The following is a 22,840-nucleotide window of genomic DNA, read 5'->3' as shown; positions in this document are numbered from 1 at the left end:
CAAGCCCACAAGACTTGGCTGTCCCCGCCGAGCCACGAGCTAGAGCGTCATGCTCTCGTGAGTGCCATGCCATCGTCCTCGTCCGGTGTCCTCTACCACCTCGGGTTGTCCCCCAAGGACGTCGGCCTCTTGCGCGATGGTGCTCCACGCGGTTTGCACTCCTGTGCTCCATCTGTCGGTGTGTGCCCAACTGGTACCCCTCCCCCCAATAAATAGGGAAGGAACGCCCAAAAAGCACACGCTATCAATAGCGGACCAAAAAGCACATGTCCGCGCACAACATATCATACTCTAGCTCGCTAATCTGCCTGCCCCTAGCGTGCACATGACGACATGTTACCCGTAGGGTGATTCCTCACACTCTCTCGTGATGGCCAAGTGATATTGATGCATAGTGGATGTAACTCCACGTATGATGTTATACTTTCTTGTTTGTTTCGGAAGTAGGGACTCTACATGAGGACATGTTCATCCCGAATTCGGGGGAATGAGAAAAAGGGTGACATGATAAGTTACTCAAGTTACTCATCGAGTAATGGACTTTCCACCAATTTGATGGGGCATAACCCATTGACATGTTAGGGATGGAATTTGTTGTAAAGTTGTATGCTGTCTTTAGGTTATTCGAGAACAAGGGACATACGTAGGATTGTTTGAAAGTCATTTGTGATCTTCAGGCTTTTGAACACATGGGACATACACAAAATTTGATGGGAAATTTTATGCTCGCCCTAAAGTAGACGTGAGTATCTACTGGTTATGCAAAAACACATTGAAAGTATATTAGGACTTGTTGGCATATTAAATGAACTAGTGTTTGCCGACAACACTTCGTGACTTGGTTGTCCTATTGGGATTTAGCTCTTGGACGAGAGTTGGATTGACAATAAGCAATTGGATCTTTATAGCAAGTTCTGCAAGAGGAGTCTTACACTGGCTTTAGATAAGAGGCGGTAGACTTGAGTAGATGCTATAGACGGATGTTCGGATCTGAGGGTTTTCTTACAGAAGCTTGTTTTCCTTGTGCATTTGTGAGGACATGAATTAAATTAAGGGGGGAAGTATGTTACGTCTTGACCAGCCTAGGGCTAGGGCAGGAAACCCGTGGACTAACCCAAGGTTAGGGTTAGGGTTAATCCCAAATTAGGGTTAAGGGTTAGCCAAGGGCGTGGTTATCTAGAGGGTTCACACGTAGGCTAAGGGTGCTGTTAGAGGAGGTCTAGATTGGTTGTGGGATTGGAAATAATATCTACAGGATAATAATAATAACTAAGGGCTAATAATAGGCAAAAGGAAGCAAGAAAGTTTTATAACCACTTATAGCAAAGTTATTACTATGTAAGTGACTTGGGGTTACTTATTAGATACAAGAGATCAAGTAGCCACGCGGTTGCTTGGGGTTACCAAGGAGCGTACAGGATATCTTGGCTTGACTGTGGCAAGCTCGTGGCAATATGACCTCAGGCTCGGGGGTGGTTCGAGGTAACGAACCTACGGTTGGGTGGTGAGTCTCTAGCCACAGTCTATTGTGGTCACACGATCAGTTCGACGTTAGGTCTATGGAAACATTGGTAGGGTTTCTGAGGTATGTCCTCTATCCTGATCTACAGTGGTTCTATGTCAGATAATCCATGGGCATGGTCTAGTGAGGACTTTTCACGCGGTTGCACAATGTTAAAAGTTAGAGTGCATTGGATGAACAACCTTGTCAGTTCCCTGATTGCTTCTCTTATTGCTTGCTCTCTTGAGTGAGCCTCTAGGTCCTACTGGCAAAGAGCTTCTTTTTGTTGTCAGAGCGGAACTACCAATACCCACAAATCCGCAGGTTATGCTAGAACCACCTTCAAAAAATTACATTTCCCACTTTGAAGTGCCAGAACCACCGTTATTTGCCATAAGAGTGACGTGGTTCCACATGGCATTCTTGGTGTGAGGCATTGTGATAAACACAGCGCAAGATTGGCACTCTTGCAAGAAAAATCCCCAATTTCACAATCTAGTTTTTTGGGTAAAATCAAACAAAATCAGCCAAAATCGAGTTAACCAACCAAAAAGATGGTAGGCACGTGAGCTAAGAAGAGCAGGAGGGGCTGATTTGTGGACGTGCAAGTTGCTAGTGTGGAGAATCCGAGGCGCAAGACATTTTTTTTGAAAAACGTGTAGTCTCTCGTTGATTAGTTAAAAATGTCCTTTTTCAACTGGATAAGGCTTGGCTAGGTATGAAAACTTGTTTCATACGTATAAAATGCGCGTGTGCGCACACTCTGGGCGCTCCATATGGATAGCTTACCAATCTTGAATAAGAGCAGTTGCATATGGATAGCTTGGAATACAGCCAGTGAAACACCCAAATCATAATTGATAATCCAATACCCATATGCATTTGTACGCATGTTAGTGCACATAGCTCCCAACATACATGCCCATAGCGTCACCTGCTCTATAAAATCCGGTAAAAGAGTGGCCTTCCTTACTAGTATATGATAATGAATATTAAGGACATTGAGCCCACCATGCATTTTGGGCGAACATACAAGCTCTTGCCCAACAAACATAGTCCTTTTCTATCTGCTTTGGTTTTCCATAGGCATTCCATTGCTTTAGACATGAAATTGTCAATTTGTCTATGCGACCAAGGTAGTAGTGGAAGATAAAACTGCACATATGCCATTATGATTGACTGCACTATATGCCATTATGATTGACTGCACCATATGCAATCGCACATGTAGAGGCCATGTAGATAATTTGGAAGATAAAACTGCGCACATGCCATTATGATTGACTGCACTATCCGCAATCACACATGTAGAGGCCATATAGATAATTTCGAATATTCAATTTTACAGTGCAATTTGTCTCTCACCCATTGAGTCTCATCCTTCAAGGACGACTCCCAACCAATGGGGTAACCCAGATGCTTGACTATCTCTTTAGGTGGCAAGATCTGACCCGGCCACAAAATCTAATGCCAATCATAATTTTTCAAAGGGAGCAACTTGGATTTTTCAAATCACGCACGCAATCCTGCAGCCAAACCATAGAGAGTGTGCTTTCATTAGAGCCCTTACATCAGCCTTCGTATTCTTTGGAAAAAAGAAAGAGTCATCAGCATATGTTTGTGCCACAAACTGGGTACCGTCCATGGAAAGACCATGAAGCTGCCCATCTTGTGTTAGTTTGTCCATGTAGAGGAGCATTGGGTGAGTCGCGATGGCATTCAAGAGTGCATTAAGGAGACAACCTTGTCGAACAGATTCCCCAAGACTCCAAGAGGCTGAAAGTTCTCCGCCGAAAATGCACTTAGTTGTTCCCTCTTGGTAAAGCCAGAAAATGACAATTTTTACTCTAGGTCCAAATCCCATTCTGTCCATTACCTAAGCTATAAAGTCCCAATGCGCTATGTCAAAGGCCTTGGCTATGTCTACCCGCATAATTAGAACATCCCCCTGCGTATACTTGGCATATTCAATGCTTATGTATGTATTTGTTATATTGTCAATGGTTTGTCTTCTAGGGACAAATCCATATTGCGCTCGATGCATGCACACGCGCGCGCGCACACACATAGACACACACACACACACATATATATATACATGTATGTATATATACATGTATATATACACACACACATACACACATGAGACATATATATGCACATATGATATATGTATATGTATGTATGTGTGTGCGCGTGCGCGTGTGTACACAAAAAAAAATATACATACACAATTATGTACATACACGCGCGCGTTAATGTATATGTATGTGTGTGTGTATTCATGTTTATGTATATATGTATATTTAATATTTAATATTTATGCATGTATATATGTATGTATGCAATAATGTATGTATACACACACACACACACACACACATACATACATATGTATATGTATAACTATGTATGTAGTATTCCCTGCAGAAAAAGGCTTCAAGAGTAACGTAATCTCTGATTGCTTTTTTAATACAGGAAGTTTGTGCAATGAAATTTAACGTGCTAGTTACCACCTATGAATTCATCATGCGCGACCGGTCGAAGCTATCAAAGGTCGAGTGGAAATATTTGATTATCGATGAGGCGCAGCGCATGAAGGACCGAGAATCGCGGCTCTCGCGTGACTTGGATCGTTTCCGCTGTCAGCGACGGCTGCTTTTAACAGGGACTCCTCTGCAGGTAACAGTATATAATATATGGCTTTTGATTCTGAGGGTCTTTACAGACATAATGTCCCGGTGAAAACCCATGGGTCAGCTGGGACCTCCCGTGTGTCAAGCCTTGCCCTTTCGATGGTGGGTGCAAGGAATCTCTCTGTAAAGGTTTTGATTGCTAGTATAACGTCTTGAAAGCAATCTTGTTGAATTGTTTACTTGATTGGATTTATTTTATGCAGAATGATCTTCGGGAGCTCTGGTCACTTTTGAATCTGCTTCTACCAGAGGTTTTTGATAACTCAAAATCCTTCCAAGATTGGTTCTCAATGCCATTCCAGAAGGACGGCACCTCTCTGAGTCCAGAGGATGACTGGCTAGAGACCGAGAAAAAGGTTATTGTTATTCACCGTCTGCATCAGATTTTGGAGCCTTTTATGCTTCGACGCCGGGTGGAAGACGTCGAAGGCTCTCTTCCGGCAAAGGTGAACATATATTTTGTATACATGTTTTGGTTTTCTATTGTAGAATATGATTGTGGGTGGCTGAACGCAATATTGGGCTGATGGTCGGGCGGCTAACTTGTTACTCATGCGACATTGCTACAGGTTCCTATTGTTTTGAGGTGTAAAATGTCTGCCCTGCAAGCTTCAATATATGATTGGATCAAAGCCACAGGAACCATAAGGCTCGATCCTCAAGATGAAGAGGTGAGAGTAGCAGCCAGGAACAGTAAAAGACAGAAGCGAGCTTATGCTCCCCTTCAAAACAAATGCATGGAGCTACGGAAAGTGTGCAACCACCCGCTTCTTAATTATCCCTTCTACAGTGACCGTATGAATGAGTTTTCTGTGCGTTCATGTGGAAAGCTCTGGATATTAGATAGAATACTGATTAAGCTGCAGAATACTGGCCATCGGGTCTTACTTTTCAGCACTATGACCAGATTGCTGGACATCTTGGAGGAGTACCTCCAATGGCGTGGTCTGATCTATAGAAGAATTGATGGGACTACTCCCCTAGAGGCTCGGGAATCTGCCATTGTAGAGTTCAACAGAGCTGGGTCTGATTGCTTTATCTTTCTTTTGAGTATTCGTGCAGCTGGTAGAGGCTTGAACCTTCAAACTGCAGATACGGTCATTATCTATGATCCAGATCCGAACCCAAAAAATGAAGAGCAGGCAGTGGCACGTGCCCACCGTATTGGACAGAAGAGGGAAGTGAGAGTTATCTACATGGAAGCTGTTGTGGAGACCATCTCCAGCTTCGACAAAGAAGATGAGATCCGAAGCGGAGGAAGGATCGACATGGAAGATGATGATATGGCAGGAAAGGATCGGTATGTGGGCTCGGTGGAAAGCTTGGTGCGCAACACTATTCAACAGCACAAGATTGAGATGGCTGATGAGGTGATCAATGCTGGGCGATTTGATCAGAGGACAACACAAGAGGAGCGCAGGTTGACTCTCGAAGCACTGCTGCATGATGAAGAGAGGTATCAGGAACGTGTGCATGATGTGCCAAGCTTGCAGGAGGTCAATCGGATGATTGCAAGAAGTGATGAGGAGGTAGAGTTTTTTGATCAAATGGATGAAGAGTATGATTGGCCAGGAGAGATGGTGCAGCATCATCAGATCCCTAAATGGCTGTGTGTAGGCTCCCGGGAAGTGAATGCTGCTGTAGGGGCAATGTCAAAACAGGCTTCCAAGAAGGGCACTGTGGAAGGATTTGGAACAGCTGAGGCAGAAGAGAAGCTACTTTCAGAACCATTTGACAATGTATCAAATAAGAAACAGGATACCATGTTGGAGAGGAAGTACGGTTCACAAAACAACAGCAGCAAACGAAGAGGTTTGACTGTGGCTGGAAAAACTCAGACCGCTATAGAAGTAACTGAAGAGGTGCGAGAGGATGTCTTTGATGATGAAGAGGAAGGGGAGATAAGAAAAGAAATCGATGAAGATGAGACAGATGCACTGATGAATACAGAGCCAGAGGAAGGTGAGGTCTCAGAAGAGGAGTTAGAAGGTGCAAGACAAGCCAATACTGAATCTTTGGACATGAATCCTGTTGAAAAGGGACCGACCGATATTGTAGATCAGGCTTCAGAGTCTTCTCAGGATGAGGAAGAAGAAGAGCTATGCAGAAATGAAGGGGGGATTGGCCTAACTCCACCACTGTCTCAGCAAAAGTTTGTATCACTAGCAGACCTTGAGAGCAGACCGACCACCCAAGTCACGGTATACAACTTGCTTTTGTACTTTTTTTTTTTCAAGCTGTTTTCTGATGAAGGGCTAGTTGGCAGCTATGCTCGCTAGGGGGTTTTAAAGCCTCATGTTTTCCGGATTGCTTGTATGTTACTCAATGGTATTAATACCTTGGCAGGTAGATGAACTTGAAGAAGGGGAGATAGCAGCTTCAGGCGACTCACATTTCGAGGCACAACCTTCGGAAAGCTCAGCACAAGAGCTAGAGGATGGGGAAGAAGAGCAAGGTTTGCAACCCCAGATAAAGCGTAAACGAAGTGCCCGGCAACCTCGAAGGCGTCCTCTAGAGAAAGTTGTCACAAGTGGTGGTGGTGGAAAATATCCGGAGAGAAAGCTGCCACTCACATTACCCTTCCCACAGCTTCCTTTGGAGAGACCGCCTCAGGAAATTGATAGGCAGTTCTATTCGCCGGTGGAACGCCCGATAGACCGACAACTACAAAGGTTTCGTGATGAGAGTGAGGGGGCTATGGAAACCATGTCAAGAAGACCAGATCAGTCGGTGCCTCCTGCCAAGAGGAGACAACTACTGGAGCCAATTCTTGGGAAAAAGCCAGTAGAAAGCATCACCTCACAGCAGCTTCGTATCATACCAAAGCACAGTAGGTTGCCAGGATTCACAGAGCAACATAATGATGCAGTTGAACCTCACAAAGAGAGTGCCAAATTGATGAGTCGTCTTAATAGCCCTTCTAGTGTGGTGGTGGCAGGACGTATGCTTGAGAGTACACAGAAAAAGGTACAAGTTTTTCGCTGCTGAAGTATTAGGTTTCTCTTCTTCTGCCTTCTACCCCCTTTTCTTGTGGCTTTTTCTTAAGCTTCGATGCCAGGTTTCAAACTTGGGACCTGCTATCACAACCACTCAAACCAGAGTCCCTTGTTGTGCTTTGTAGTTGCTACCTGTCACTGTGATTACTTTTTAAATTGGAGTTTTGCAGTGCAAGGTTGTGCTTCAGAAGCTCAAGGGTGCTGTGGAGAAGGATGGACACCAAGCTACTGTTATTTTCGAGCTACCAAAGCGCACTGAAAGCCCTGGATATTACAAAGTTATTGTCAATCCGGTTGATGCACGGACAATCGAGCAACGTCTTGAGAGATTTGAATATAAAAGTGTGATTGACTTTGCTGCTGATGTTCTATTGATGCTTGATAATGCTGCTCGATTTTATAAATCACCGGAGGTAATCTTTTATTCCAAGACATTGCATGTGCTTGATGTTCACATACTAGAGTTTGTTCTATGTTTTACAAGTATCCCAACCCTATCTTTACTGGTTATCATGAAAGATCACGTGGTTCCACCAAGCCGCCTCCTGCCAAGTCGTGCAGGAGGACGTGCAACCTCCTCCTGCAAGTGGTGCAACCTCCTTGGACGTTTTAGCAGTGGTGGTGTGTGCCAAGTTCTTTAATAGTGTGATTGAAGAGCTCGTGTTTAAAAATCTCCCTTCATGACTCTTGATACACAGCTGGATGGGGTTTCCTAATCTTTTAATTGTCGTGGAAGGAGCCCATTACTAACTATATGATAAGATGATACATAGGGGACTCTTGGTAGAGAGCTGGATGGTTTTCTTTGTAAGATGCCGATCTTGGCTTTGGCCTGGGCTTCTTATCCTCATGCCTTTCTTGAGCGTGAACAGCAGAAATCAGCCCCTTCATTCCCGTTAAATGATCCAGCCTTTCCATCTTGATGTCCTGTTACATGCACTGAGGTTGATTGTGGTAACGCACAACAAGGCCTTCTTTATGCCTTCATGTGGTGAGATCTTTAGCATCCAATTCACAGAGTAGAGAGGGAGAAGAGAATAGAAGTGAAGTAAACGACATAGTATTGGGTCCCAATTTATCCACTGAAGGGCCCCCCTGCAAGCAGGAATATTTGCTGTACAATGCTTGAGAACAAGCGATATGACTCCCAACACAAGGATGAGGAAGACCGTACATTGGCTGAGTATCCACCAATCTGAGGCATTACAGAAGACTCTTCAGGCCACCTATGCAAGTCCAGATAGCTGTAGGATCTGCCGTATAGTCGGCACTCGCCCCAGCAGAGGGGAGATCAGGGATCTTCTTCAGGCTCGCCTTCTTGCAGATGTGGGCAAGATCCTGGATGTACAGCTCCTGGGCCGGGGCCATTATCAGATCGAGTTCGAGGCCGCCCAGAGCGTTGCCAAGGTCCTTGCCATGAGTCCTCTGGACATCAGGGGTGCTCGGGCTTTCTTCAGACCTTGGCAGCATGGATTTGACCCAGCAGCGGCGGAGCAGGGAGAGCGCCTCTTCCATATTACAGTTTGTTTCCCTGGGCTCCGCCGGGAGTATCTTCCGCTCCTCTCCAGGCTCGGAGCATTGGTGGGCTCGGTACTAGAGACGGGCCCCTCAGCAGCTTCAGTGGTGGCCAGAGCAGCTGGGCTACCTTCGGTCAGAGTGTTGGTGTCTGACATCTCCTCCCTTCCTAAGGTCATTCAGCTACCTAGGATAGGGGGGGGGGTGGATAGATCAGAGAGTGGAGTTCTCGGGGCTCCCGAACCAGTGCTTCATTTGTAGGCAGGTCGGTCATCTGGCCAAGGCCTGCCCTCGCAGGAGACCTCGACCCTCACCACAGCAGCAGGCTACTGATGGCCCGCCCACAGATTCGGCTCGGCAGGCTGCCTCAGGGACGCCTGCTCAGGCCACAGAGACCTCGGAGTGGCAGCCTGGACAGGGGCGCCGCCGAGGGAGACAGCCACAGCAGCACGCCCAGAGACCGCTGCAGCAGCAGCCACAGTCTCAGCCTCACTGGGTTCCCGTGAGGAACAGCTTTGCTCCCCTTCAGGAGGAGACCCCTGCAGCGACCGAGGACCAGGAGATGCCAGCTCCCCCTCCTTCATCCCCCCCACCCCCGTCCCCTCCCACCGCCTCGTTTCCACCTTCGCCTCCTCCCGCCCCCGCTCCGGTTTCGGCAGCGGCTCCCTCTCCACCTCCTTCGCCTCCCCCTCCTCCCCCTCCGCCCGCCTCACCTTCCCGGGAGACCCTGGCAGTTCCCTGGCGCTCACCTGCAGTCCGGAGAGCGCTGAGCACTGACCTCGCTCGAGCATCACAGAGGAGACCTATGCCGATTAGAGCCTCACGGATTTCATCTATCCGCAGTCGGCTGAGTCGCCTTGGCATTAGACAGCGCTCGGAGGCCTTTGATTATACCTTTACACGGCTTTTTGGAGCAGAGGGCCCCCATGAGCCAGCACCCATTCGAGTCCATGTAGTGATACCTCTGGCCCGCGGGGAGGAGGCACTAGACTCAGCGGTGGCCTTCTCATTCCCTCTATGTGGACCTTGTGATCGGGAGTGGACTCTAGAGCTCGCTCTCAGCACTTTGAAGACTCAGGCAGTTGAGTTTTCTCACCACATGAGCGATTTGGAGGTGACAGATGTGATAGGCCGACTTTGGGAGTTGGCTCATTTTTTCATGGATCCCGGGAGTGTGGATACCTCAGGGATTCGGCATCTGGTCGTGCGCATAGTGGCAGACTTGGCACGCGACCCTGGATATGTGAGTATACATGAGGTTTCTCTGTCAGAGCAGGAGGCAGTCGCCATGGGCCACAGCCACTGGCGCCTGATCCGGGATTCTTGCAGTACACCGGGTGGGCAGATTCGCAGCCGTTCGGATGGGGACTACTCTCCATCCAAGCCGCTTGCGAAGGCCCGTCGCACGGCTGAGACAGCATCCACCTCAGCAGGGCATCCATGAGGATCATCTCATGGAATGTACAGGGCCTTGGCGGAGCACACTTTATACGCTATCGAGGTTGCTTGAGGCAGGAGCTTCAGAGATGCCTGGTTGGTGGCAGCATTGACATTTTGATGATGCAGGAGCACCACTTGGGTGAGAGCAAGATCCGGAGATATGGTTCGGTGATGCCTGGTAGATGGGACACTTTTTGGTCTGCAGGGTTTGGTCCTTTGGGTGGACAGGGAGGAGTATGCATGGTTATTGCAGATGTATGGCGGCAGGCCATTGTGGATCGAGGGATCATTGTGCCTGGTAGAGCACAGTATGTCATTCTGAGGATGCATGATGAGCTATTGGGTGTGCTCAACATCTATGCGCCCAATCATGCTAGTGCCAGAGCAGAGTTCTGGACTCAGGTTACAGATGCATTGCCAGAGGCCGCACATTGGTGTGTTGGGGGAGACTTCAACATGCTTGAGGACCCGACAGATAGGGTGGGAGGCAGTCATGTTACAGTGCACGGCACGGAGCTTGCAGCTTGGGACCGGTTTTGCATGTCACTGAGGATCACTGATGCATGGCAGCATGGGGCTTTCTCCCGGTCTCAGGACAGTCTTAGTTTCTCTCGGTCGGATCGCCGGCAGGGAGGGACTAATCTATCACGGATTGATCGCTTTTATGTGGGCGATTGTTAGGGGAGCGAGGGGGCTCCGTCGGCATTCTCGCTGGCACCTCATTTTCAGATCATGCGCCAGTTATATTGACATTGGAGGAGGGGACACGGGAGCCCAGCTTGCAGTTGAGGATCCCAGAGAGGGTACTTGCAGATCCCAGTCTCGCTGAGGATATTGAGAGGATCTGGCATGATAGTCAGTGCTCTGACCAGGATGCAGCGGGCCAGTGTGCCCAGGGACTCATTGATCTTAGCTCTTTTCTGCACGCTGCAGCTTTGACACGTCTGGGAGAGATTCGCGAGCGGGAGCAACGGCTGAGACGCAGCCTTGCTTCGCTACAGCGCCTTCAGGAGCAGCAGCCTGCATGTGAGTGGGTGGCGTCCCAGTTGAGCCAGGCACGCCAGGAGGTTAGAGAGGTAGAGGAGCAGAGACATGAGTTTTACTATCGTCGTCAGGCCTCTCAGTGGACGCAGCCTGGTGATAGAGTGACTGGGGAGTTTTTTGAGATCACTGGACCCCGTCATGCGCGAGCAGGAGTCCGCCAGCTTGGTAGACCGGATGGATCGGTAGCTACTGAGCTCGGGGAGATCAGAGCCATTGCCACTGCTTTTTATAGTGACCTGCTTTCAGCGGAGCCAGCCACTGAGGATCGAGATGTTTGCAGACAGACTGTGTGGGCCCATGTGCAGAGGAGGGTCACAGACCATATGCGTACAGTTCTAGGTGCGCCTCTGTCAGAGATTGAGCTTGCCGAGGCCTTGAGGATCCTGCCGTGACATAGTTGCCCAGGGGAGGACGGACTGACGTCGGCCTTTTTTATGCGCTATTGGGACCTTTTGGGGCCAGGCCTCCGCAGGGGCTTTCAGCATGTTTTGGACACTGGGGTGATGCCGCAGAGCTTTTCAGAGGGCTTGATCTATCTTATCCCCAAGGGGGAGAGAGTATCAGATGACATTCGGCATTGGAGGCCTATTACGATCCTCAATACTGTCTACAAGGTCTTAGCAAAGGCCCTGAGTTTGATGATCCAGCCCTTCCTGGGGGAGTTGATTCATGCTACTCAGACAGGATTTGTCAAGGAGCGCAGTATCCTTGACAACATCTTTACTTTCTGGGAGGCGACGGCCCGAGCTAGATTTCTTGGCGAGGACTTGGTCGTGATGCTTCTCGATTTTGAGAAGGCATACGATAGAGTTGATTGGGGATTCTTAGAGGGCACTATGCTTCGCCTGGGCTTTGAGCCAGGATGGATCAGAGGGGTGGCAGCTTTGTATTCCACAGCTCGCAGCCAGGTGCTGATTGCAGGAGGACGGGGGCCGAGTTTTGAGCTGACCAGATCAGTCCGTCAGGGGTGTCCTCTCGCCCCTTTCCTTTTTCTCTTCTTTGCGGAGGCTATGAGTATGTATTTGACGGCAGAGGAGGTTGGTTTGAGAGGACTTCAGCTCCCAGTCCGGGGGGAGGATTTGCTTGATGCTGAGTTTGCAGACGACACGGGCTTATTTTTGCATGGCCAAGAGGCCAATCTTATGCGGGCTGAGCAGTCGCTCCAGGTTTTTAGTGCAGCTTCGGGAGCATTGATCAATTGGCGCAAGACAGTGGCCTTTTGGATCAGTAGTGCTCCCACTCCGGCATGGAGCCCGGACCCCGGTTTTAGATGGATTCCTCCAGGCACAGCAGTGCGGTATTTGGGATGCCAGATTGGCCTCGATTTGTCACCTGAGCAGCAGATTGCCCCGCTTCTTCTGAGCATTCGGAAGAAGCTATTGTATTGGAGTACAACTCGACTATCCTTGGCTGGGAGGGTGGTGGTGGCAAATCAGGTGCTGTTAGCGACCATGTGGTACATTACGTCTTGTTGGATTTTCTCGAGCTCTTGCATCAACCAGGTACAGAGGCTGATCAGGAACTTTCTGTGGTCTGGGCGGGACGGTCAGCCAGCTCGGGCAAAGGTTGCATGGGCAGTTATTACACTTCCGCTGGCTCAGGGCGGTTTGGGTATTATAGATCCAGTCGATCAGAGCAGAGCCTTATTGGGGAAGCTTATTGTTCGGGGGTTGCTTCCAGGCGCTGAGCCTTGGAAAGAGCTCCTCTTGCAGCGACTGCAGGCTCGGGCGCCCCCTGCAGGGGGTACTTGGGCACCAGAGATTCGCTGGATCTTCATAGAGATGAGGAGGACAGGCCTCAGTAGAGGATGGGAGGACAGATTTGCTTTGAGTATCCTGAGAGCTTGGGAGCTGCTGAGACCGGGGCTCTCTCAGCGGCCTCCTTCTTGTGTTGAGGAGCGGGCCAGGCAGCCGCTCATCTGGAGCCCAGCGGTTCGTACGGAGCAGGGTCATATGCTGGGTTCTCGGCCTCGTCTAGCCTGGGGACCTTTAGCGGCAGGCCCAGCTTGTAGTTTTGGAGACTGGCAAGCTTTCTGCAGTCTACCAGAGGAGATCCAGGTGGAGAGGCTGAGTCACTTCAGAGGGGGGTTGATTATGAGGGATGATATTCAGGAGGCACTTACAGAGGAGTGGTTCACACCTCTCGAGCCAGTGGCCCCACGGTGGATGGGAGCCTTTACGCAGTTGGAGATCCTGATTGCTGTCAGAGCTAGCACTGAGGATGGCAGATGCCTCTACTATGAGATTCAGGATGAGGGCAGACTCCAGAGAGTGGAGGTGGAGTCGCCTTTGGTTGCAGAGTGCACCTTCCAGAGGATTCGGGTAGTGGCTGCCGCTTCTCGGAAGTGGCATATTGACCCCGACCCTGCTGATGTGCTCCCGGATTGGTGCATATGGGCATATGCAGCGCGCCCCTTGGCCCGGCTACAGTGGGACCCCGGGGAGTACGAGTGGCATGATCCTTATGCATCCCTTGAGGCCACAGAGATCACCTTTTTCCAGTATACTGTTCGGCTGGGACGGCATATTTTGACGGCGAGGAGGACGGTTTCTCCAGCGGCAGCGGGGCATTGGCGATTGCAGGGGCTCTCACAGGAGTTCCTGGAGGATTTCTGGGCTCGGCTCTGGGCTAGTCGGCAGGCCCGCAGGATCTCGGCTTTTCAGTGGCTGGTCGCCCACAGGGGCTCAGCAGTTGGCACTTGGCTTGTTTACAGCGGTCTTCCGGCGGCCTGCGTCCGATGCGGCCACCCTATGGAGACACAGAGACATTGCCTTTGGGACTGCCCTCAGGCACAGCAGATTTGGCTGCGGATACTGCGTATTCTGGCCCCCCTCTCTCCAGAGGGTATGTTAACGTGGGGTGCCGCTGCTTGGTCGACTTCGTCAGGGCCTGCTATGGGCTATGAGATGGAGCAGGGCAGTCAGGCCATCAGATTTATTAGGGGCCAGCCTCGCCTGGTTCCGGCACCGGATTTCTCGTCCGCCAGCTGGACACAGGAGAGGGATTTACGATGGGAGCTCCTCAGCAGCCTCACCATCTGGTTCACCTGGAGGGCCCGGTGCTTTACGGCCTTTGAGGGGAGATTAGAGCCACCAGCAGAGACTGTTCGGGGGATTTGGCAGGAGTTGATCCACACCCTGCGAGGACAGTACGACCGCATCCGGGGAGACTCGGATGAGGCGATCTTACGGCGCCAGGCCTTTCACACCACTTGGCGCTGTGGCCCGTTCTACACCTTACACACGGGATGCCCCCGTTGGCACTACAGGCCACCTGTTTGGCTCTTCCCCCCCCCCCTATTGTATGATTTAGCCGCTCAGTTTTTTATACTGATGCTTGTATTTTGCAGCACCTAGGGAGAGTCTCCCGGGCTGCCATGATGTATTCACTGCTCTTCTCTCTCTTAGGAGCAGGAGAGATCTTTTGTAGCCCTTCGGGCGTTTTTATATAACTAATGAAAGGATCTTTTCTCGGAAAAAAAAAAAGAATAGCCCTACTAAGAGTACCCTCCATGTTCGCAAACAAGGGGATAATTTCATAATCCTGAACCTTTATGTGGATGATTTGCTAGTGACTGGCCCTAATGAGGGGCTAATTTTAGCTTTCATATGCATTTGATGTTACAGACATGGGGCTTTTGCATTACTATTTGGGTATCCAGTTTATACCAGTTTAGGGGGGCATCATGCTATCTAAGAGAAGATATATTGAGGAGCTCTTAGAAAGGTTCCAAATGACAGATTGCAAATCTGTTTCTAGTATCTACTTCTATGGAACTAGGCTTATGACTATCACTTGGGAACTCTTTCGAGCCATTTGATATTGCCACTTATCAGCAGGCTGTGGGATGCCTTATTTATCTATGCACTACCCTTCAGTATGCAGTGTCACAATTGAGTAGATTTATGCATTGCCTTGGCACTAGGTAATGGCAAGCAGTGAAGCGTGTCTTTCGTTACCTTAAAGGCACTCAAGACTTTGCATTATTTTATAGCAATGTGTCTTCTTTATGCTTGACCACCTACATTGATAGTGATTACTGGGCAGGATGTTATGACACGAGGGTGTCAACCAGTGGTAACTATTTCCTTGGAATCTCATGCATTTCATGGCTCAGCAAGAAGCAACCAACAATGGCCACTTCTAGTTGTTGTGAGGCTTAGTACAGCGCAGCATTCACAACTATTGTGGAGTGTCTATGGCTCCACTGTCTATTGATAGTTATCTTCTACCACCATTTTCATTGACAGCCAGAGTGCATTGGCAATGGCGTGGGATCCGTTTTTTCATGCACGGACAAAGCACATTGAGGTGCATTATCATTATGATAGAGAGAGGCTCCATGCAAGAGAGAGAGCCTTCACTTACGTGCCTACACAGGCCAATGTGGCAGATGGGTTTACAAAGTCTCTTTCAAGAGAGGAGTTTGAAGCTTTTTGCAAAGCTTTAAATGTATTACGTCTACCAGGGTAGTTGCTACGCCATGTACACGTTCACACCATTCACTTCAGGGGGTTTTGTTAGCCTTTGGCCTCCGGGAAGTCTTGGTGTGAATAGTCACTTACACACGGGCACTTTTTACAAAGTGTTGGCTTGGGTTTTTTCCCCGGGTGAACACACTCTTGGTGTGTTGGGACACTTATCCCTAGGTATATAGTACCTTATACTCTCACTTGTTATAATTGTTAGTCAGCTTCATAGGGCTCTCTGTTCGAGTGTGTGTCTGTGTGTGTTTGCGTTGTAGGTTCCATCACTCCCTTGGCCCAACAAGCCCGCCAATCTGCTCTACGTTGTCTCCTTTAATAGACTGCTAATCTCTCAAAGGCGCTTGTGGGGCTGCTTCTGAGTGAAAATCTAGTAGCCTCTCCCAAATCCTCTCTATCGTGCTGCAAATCTCAGAATCCTGGATGAGGCTATCTGGAATCCAGGTACTCAAATGTTTGTCTTGCCTCGAGGGGTCTTTCAGGGAGAGAATAACCTGTGCGTGATCAGAGAAAGTAGTGTTTGTCAAAATACCAATCATGCCACCATGACCACAAGCCACCTCATCTATAGAGAACTGATCTAATCTCGATAGGCTAGGGTCAGTATTCTCGTAGGATTTGGAGAACTCCTGGGGCTGCGTCCAAACTCTGGAAGATGCCAAGGGTCCTGTTTCCTAAGAGCCAAAATCAGCTCCTCCCAAGTCGAGTAATTTGTAGCAAATACTATAGCCGTGCCACCTCCGAGTCTGTCCTCTGTCGACTCTAGTATGTTAAAATCCCCACCCATACACTAGGAATCCGCTTGCCAGCAGGGACTGATGAACTGTACTCTAGAAGGTGGCCTTGCCTGTTGCATCGTTCGGCACATTTAGGAAGCCCACACAATCCTCTCCAATCCTGATGGTCACCCCTTGAGCTCATTCAGCAACAATGATAACTTAGTCGACCAACGCCGGCGGCTATAGCTGCTCATTGATGGAAATGCATACTCCACCTTGTGTCCGGGAGGGTCCAAAAGAATGGAATAGAAGGTGTGACTCCTGCCCTATAAGATCTTCCCGCAACGGTAGTGGGTACGTCCCTCTGAAAGATGGTGCTCTTGAATGAAGAGAATGCCAATGGGTCCACCAAGTGCGGCACTGTGGAGCTCCTCTCTAAGAACATCACGCCTTTGAAAGCATTGTGGGCCCCCCACACTCTGGATGTTCCATGAGACAATATGCATTACTAAGATTGGTGGGAAGCGGAACTATTTGAACTGCCGAGGAGTCTTGGGCATGGGTTTCGATGGAGAGTAATCACTGTTTGTCCTGGGGTGCAGCCGCACCAGATGGGCGCGAATCTTGGCCTCCATGTGGAGCCACTCTGTTCAAGCCTTGGAGTATGCATACTTTAGGCTCTAGCTGTCACAATGCAGGTATCTGAAGAGGGGGAAGTGGTACTGTCACTGAAACATGAAGAAACACAAAAAGCAGCACCTCCATGCCGGAAGACACCATCTCCCCTGCCTGATCTCTAAGGCCTGAGCCACCCAACTCCATTGAGCCAAAGGCTAGAGGTGGGTAAGCACATTAGTGATACATAGGTGGTGCAAATGGTGTGAGAGCTCTATGGCTTGCCCCTGAATAGTGTGGTGGGGTGGACATTGAGTTCATGCTGTAGTCTGTCCCCTGTGCTGCACTCAGTGGGAAGGGGAAGATTGTTGCGCCACTCTCGGTGGGTGGACGGTCTGGAGTGATGTGACACCACACACATGCGAATGGGAACCACTGTCTCTTCAAACATACCAGCTCCTACGATGGGAAGGCATTAGAAAAAGATGTAATCAACCGGCTGCCCTAGCACCCGGTTGCCCTGGGGGTTGGGGGGTGTCTAGCGATTCTGGAGGACTGGAGAGGCAGCAATGGTCATCTCTACTGGCTCCGTAAAAGGATGGATCAAAGAGCGGGCTGAGCTGGCCGGTTTCCTCCGCTCTGGGTCAGGTGCGGTCGGAGGGAATATCTAGAGAGGTGGAAAGGGGGGGGGGGGGGAGGATGGGGTTCCGGTACAGTGGGAGCAGAGGGAGCTGCAAGTGGTCATCTACTTCGCCATGGACTTGGAGACTACGTAAGACTAGTTAGAGGGATGTGACTAGTGTGCGAGGATGGGTCTGCCTAAGGCTCTGGAGGGTCAAAGGGCCTGGAGGGGGATCTCGATGACCGGATGGGGGGGCTGGGGCGGGTTGCTCAAAGGTAACTTTTTTTTTTGGGGGGGGGGGGGGGGGTGGGGGGGGGAGGGGGCATGTGCATCATTGTCGCGGGGGGGGGGGGGGGGGGGGGCTTGCTGAGAGAATGCTCGTAATGGTTCTTTGACACAACGGTATCCTCTTGTATCCTGGTGGTGCCCCTCTGCTTTAGAAGTCAGCCGGCGGTTCTGCCTCAGGCTAGAGGTTTGCCACTCTCCTAAGCCGGTCTCAACTGAGGTCGGGTCTTAGCACTTTGGTACCTAAGGGCCTGTGTCCCTCCCACCCCCTGGGGAAGATGTGAGCTGGGGCCAACGGGGGGAACCACTGGAGGCGGCCTCCTGGATTGCCGACGAGGATAAGCTCTAGCGAGGTGTCCCATTTGTAGGTAGATGAAACCATAGTTGTCAGGTACGAAAAGTTCGATTCGGTACGGTTTGTTCAAATACGGTCTCGAAACACACTGCTAAATTTTAAAAATAAAAATACAGTGGAGGTACGGTCCATTAAAAAATACTTAAAAATATAAATATAGATGCAAAACTAAGAGAAGTTGCAACTTGCAACTTGCATAGAAAATATAAATATAGATGCAAAACTTACCCAAAACATAAAAATTTAGAATGTTGCAACTTGCAACTTGCAACTTGCATAGAAAATGAAAGTAGACAAATGTACATGTGACATGTCAAAGAGTCATGAATATATATAAAGCCGCAAAAGTCGGCATGCTACATGGGCAAGTACAAAAATGTGAGTACAAAAATGCAAAAAGCCCATAGAGGACTATAGAGGTTAAAAGCCTATGTCACCATCTATGGCAGGAGTCAGGACTCAGAGCTATCGCTAGGCTCTTCCATATCCTCACTAGAGAAGGACACCTCAGAGCTCCCACCAACGTTGCCCTCATCATCATATTCGGGCTCCCTAATATCACCACGAATTGCCGAAGAAGACTCCGCAATGGAAGTATCCTCAACTCTAATCGCTGGGGAGGTAGAGCTCTGAGAGCCACGTCTTACATAGGTAGCAACTTGGCGATCAGAGGTCCGAGAGCCAAAGGTAAGAATAGGCCGAACCTGTACTCCACCTCTAGCTCGGCGGCCACGACGAGTGTGAGAGACTCGTCTATCAATCTCCTCTAACTCTTTGTAGAGCTCTACATATATGGCCTCCTCCTCTCATTTCTTTGCGAAATAGGGTCCCTTGAAGGCTAGGGGGCGATATGGCATGAGGCACTGACTCCGGAGATACAAAGGGATGGAATCACAGCTGTCTGTACATGAATCGAAGCGACGGTGGTAGGGGGATTCCATCACTCTCCCGATAGCACCACCTCCTCACCAGGAGGAGAGGACGGTATTCCTTCCTAAGACCTGGAAAGCAAACTGTCACAAGAAAGCTTGAGATGCCAGCCAAAGGGTTGGATGCCAATCAAAGCCGTGCTGTCACCTCACAAAGAAGGCCTTGGTCATATGTAGTGCGATGGGGCTCAACTACATGACTCTGTCTGAAGCTGCAAGTGAAGCGAACTCAACCTGATAGTAGTCACACGCCAAGGGATGAATGTCAACGATCTTTCTAGGTGCGCCAAGAAGGCTTGCCTATAAACAGATCCTTGAACTGTTTGTGCGCGCCGAGCGGCTACCCACAATCTTGCATACCCAAGGTGGAGGCCTTGTGGGGGTTCAAGACAAGAAGTTGCCGGCGCGCAGGGCGGGGGAGGGGGGTGGGAAGCACTAGAGGCGGCCTCTTGGATTGCTAACAAGGACAAGCTCTAGCGAGGTGTCCCATCTGTCGGCATATGAAACATTGGCTTGGGAGGCCAGAGTACTCATTTCTCTGCAAAATACGGTCCCCGAAAGCTAGGGAGTGATATGGCATGAGGCACTGACTCTGGAGAGGCAATGTAGATATGAAGGGATGGAAACACAGCAGTCCGTACAAGAATGTGGTGGGGGATTCCATCACTCTCTCAATAGCACCACCTATCACAGGGAGGAGAGGAAGGTATTCCTTCCTAAGACTTGGAAAGCAGGCTGTCTCAAGAAAGCTTGAGACGTGAGCCAAAGGGTCAGATGCCGGGTTGAAGCCGTGCTGCCACCTCGCAAAGAAGGCATGGGCCATACGTAGTGCGACAGGGCTCAGCTGCATGACTCTGTCCGAAGCTGCAGGTGAATCGAACTCAACTTGATAGTTACACTCCAAGGGATGAATGTCAGTGATCTTTCCAAGTGTGCCAAGAAGGCTTGCCTGTAAACAGATCCTTGAATTGTCCGTGTGCCGGAAGGCTACCCACAATCTTGCATACCAAGGTGGTGGCCTCCACAGAAGCGACTATCGAAGTGAGGAACTGGAGATCGTCTTCTGAAAAGGAGAGGCAAGCCATGGTGGACTCAGTTGGGGATGACGGAGCAGCTGCTATGGAGTCTTCTCAGGGGTTCAAGACCAGAAGTTGCCGAAAGCTAAAAGCACCTGACGAGGAAGGTTGGGGAGAGGGTAAGGAGGGGGGAAAGCTCGGAAGGAAGGGGGGAAAGGGTGGCGAGGCAACGATGCACAGCCTGGCGGGCTGCGCAGGGAGGAAAACAGGCAGTGAGGAGAAGAAAAGGAAGTGAGGGCTTAGGTGAGGCTGAGGCGAGGAGTCACTGGCAGGGGGTGAGGTGGAAAAGGAACAAAGCTGAGGCGAGGGGGGCAAGGGCGAGGGAGGGACATCAGCAAAGCGGGAGTGGGTGGCGGAAGCGAAGGTGGCGCAAGCGGCCAGGGAGGGTGCTGGTGTGAGGCGATGGAGGGAGACACAGGCGGCCAGGAGGGGAGGCGAATGGTGGCAGTTGGAGTCGCGCAGGGGGGGGAAGCGCCAGCTTCGCTACATGAATGACATACTCTCGATCAAAGTTCTCAAGCATTAAGCTACTTGATTTTGATGCCCTGAGCTTTGACTCTCTTGTTATATGGCCTGAGCTTTGACTCTCTTGATTTTGATGCCCTGAGCTTTGACTCTCTTGTTATATGGCCTTGTGCAAGCATTTGGTACCCTTGAAAGCTTTAGTATTCAGGATGGTATTTTTATGTGGGTAAATTGATATTGGTGTTAGTTTATATTTTGAAATTGATTACGGAATTCAACTTGACATCAAATTTGAATCGTGAAGCTTCTCTTAATCAAGCAGCTTATGCACTACTCGTGCACAGGTGAAAACATACATTCGGAGGCTGCAAGGTATGTACTTCCAGCGCATGCACCGCAGCTTTCCAGACAACGATTTGAGCTCGCTAAAGACAAGGACTCTGGCTACTCTTAGCCAAGCCACCATCAGTTCTGGGTCTTCTCCCCGACAGCAACTTACTCAAATTGGGACTGGGAAATCCCAAACAGAGCTTTCCGTCTCACTAATGGCCCGTCTGGCCACAAAAACAAATGAGACAAATGAAGAGAGGCCACCCAGAAAAAGCATCCATATTGAGAGCAACAAAAGGTCGCATAAGAAAGGCAAGGTTGTGCCAGTAGTACAGAAAACCTCAGAGAGAATAAAGATGAAATTAGAGCATGGAAAAGGTGGTGGTGGTGATCCCGAAGAACCTCGACACCCCGTAGACCTTGTGTTCTGCAAGAAGAAGCGCAAAGACAGAGGAAAACTTCTAAATATAATAAGGACCATCAATGTGGCAGCACCTGCTGATATCAATCCAGGGAAAAATACAGGTAGTAGTAGGACAGCTATGGATTCTGACAACCGAATAGGTGTAAAGCTAGTAGGAAAAAAAGTCAGGACAGTAGGTGTTAGTAGCAGTGACAGCAGCAAGCATGCTGGAGCTTTGAAAGTCGGGGCTAGCCAGGTGGGAACATTTCTGCCCGTTGCCACTGGACAGAGGGCTCCCGAGAAGGTTCAAGTTATGGGATTGAATAGAGGGGCGGTAAGTTTGGGGTCTGATCAGTGGTTGACTCCCGTGAAGAAAATGAGGACAGATGGAGGGAAAAGAAGGCCCAGTTATGTATAAGTATTTGTATTTGTGTATATTCTAATCGATTCATTTTTTTGGGTCACGTCATGCGCTAGCTGACCTGCCCCCTTTATTTCCTTTATGAAAAATTGGTATACATGCACAAAAAGGTAATTTATGTTTTCTAGAAAATAGCATTTTCAAGTCTAAGGAGTTTCTTCTTCTTTGAATTGCAAATTTAGTCTACTAGAGAAGGCACCCTCCTTCAAGCATCTTCAAGGCTAGTTGATGAATTTTCGCTCTCTCGTGGGTGAATCAAGCCTATATTTCCAGGCTTATTAGTGCTTGATTAAGCCAAGTGTCTACGTAGATGATGGACCTGATTAGGAATGTAAATATGGCTCAGGTGGACATGATGGACGTGCTTTCTTTGACCTGGTCACCCATCAGCTTTAGTGCTCTCTTTGGGTGCTTGGGTTGGTTATACTTTGACCTGGTCCTGCATATGGCTTTATTGCTCTCTTTGAGTGCTTGGACCCGTTCGTACAGCGCTTATGGAGCATGATGAGATTATCATGAGACTATCTCCTACATCATGGTTGACAAGAGGGTTTGCATCATCGGCCTGCCTTGAGAGAGAATCCTCTCAATCCTACTTTCAGTAGCTTTAAACCAATCTGTTTGGATTGGTTCGTACAGTGCTCATGGGGACATCATGGTTGATGATAGGTTCGTGGGTCTGCATCTTGAGGGAGAATGCACACTTAAAAAAAAAAAGTCTTTTGTTTGATTCTCTCATGCATTATTTGCAGTAACCCCTCTACCTCACATCATGTCTTAGGGGCATTATTGCGAGACCTTCTTTTCGTTATTTGTACCCACTTATATTCTCACCTACCCAGTGCGCTTTTTCGTCGAAAGAAGAAAAATGGACAGGCTGAGAGAGCAAACCTGCAACCTGGCTATTGGAGGGTTGTGCAGCTTTATCTTCCCCCTGGTAATGG

General features: G+C 49.3%; 1 protein-coding gene across 1 annotated transcript in view; it reads left to right on the top strand.

The window, feature by feature from the left end:
* Positions 1-22,073, top strand: part of LOC147620788 (chromatin remodeling ATPase BRAHMA-like) — a 54,744-nt gene extending 32,671 nt beyond the window's left edge. Inside the window, exons 9-14 of the mRNA XM_086825054.1 lie at positions 3,980-4,183; positions 4,401-4,643; positions 4,767-6,398; positions 6,544-7,164; positions 7,364-7,606; positions 21,087-22,073. Of these exons, the coding sequence (XP_086681180.1) occupies positions 3,980-4,183; positions 4,401-4,643; positions 4,767-6,398; positions 6,544-7,164; positions 7,364-7,606; positions 21,087-21,893 (3,750 nt within the window). The 3' untranslated portion in view covers positions 21,894-22,073. The remainder of the gene's footprint in view (positions 1-3,979; positions 4,184-4,400; positions 4,644-4,766; positions 6,399-6,543; positions 7,165-7,363; positions 7,607-21,086) is intronic.
* Positions 22,074-22,840: the final 767 nt, after the last annotated feature.

The sequence above is a fragment of the Cibotium barometz genome, chromosome 31, assembly GCF_041138505.1.
Source record: "Cibotium barometz isolate CiBa-2024 chromosome 31, ASM4113850v1, whole genome shotgun sequence".
Lineage (NCBI taxonomy): Eukaryota > Viridiplantae > Streptophyta > Polypodiopsida > Cyatheales > Cibotiaceae > Cibotium > Cibotium barometz.
Note: the sequence above shows the minus strand (reverse complement) of the source record. Positions and strands in the feature narration are given on the sequence as shown.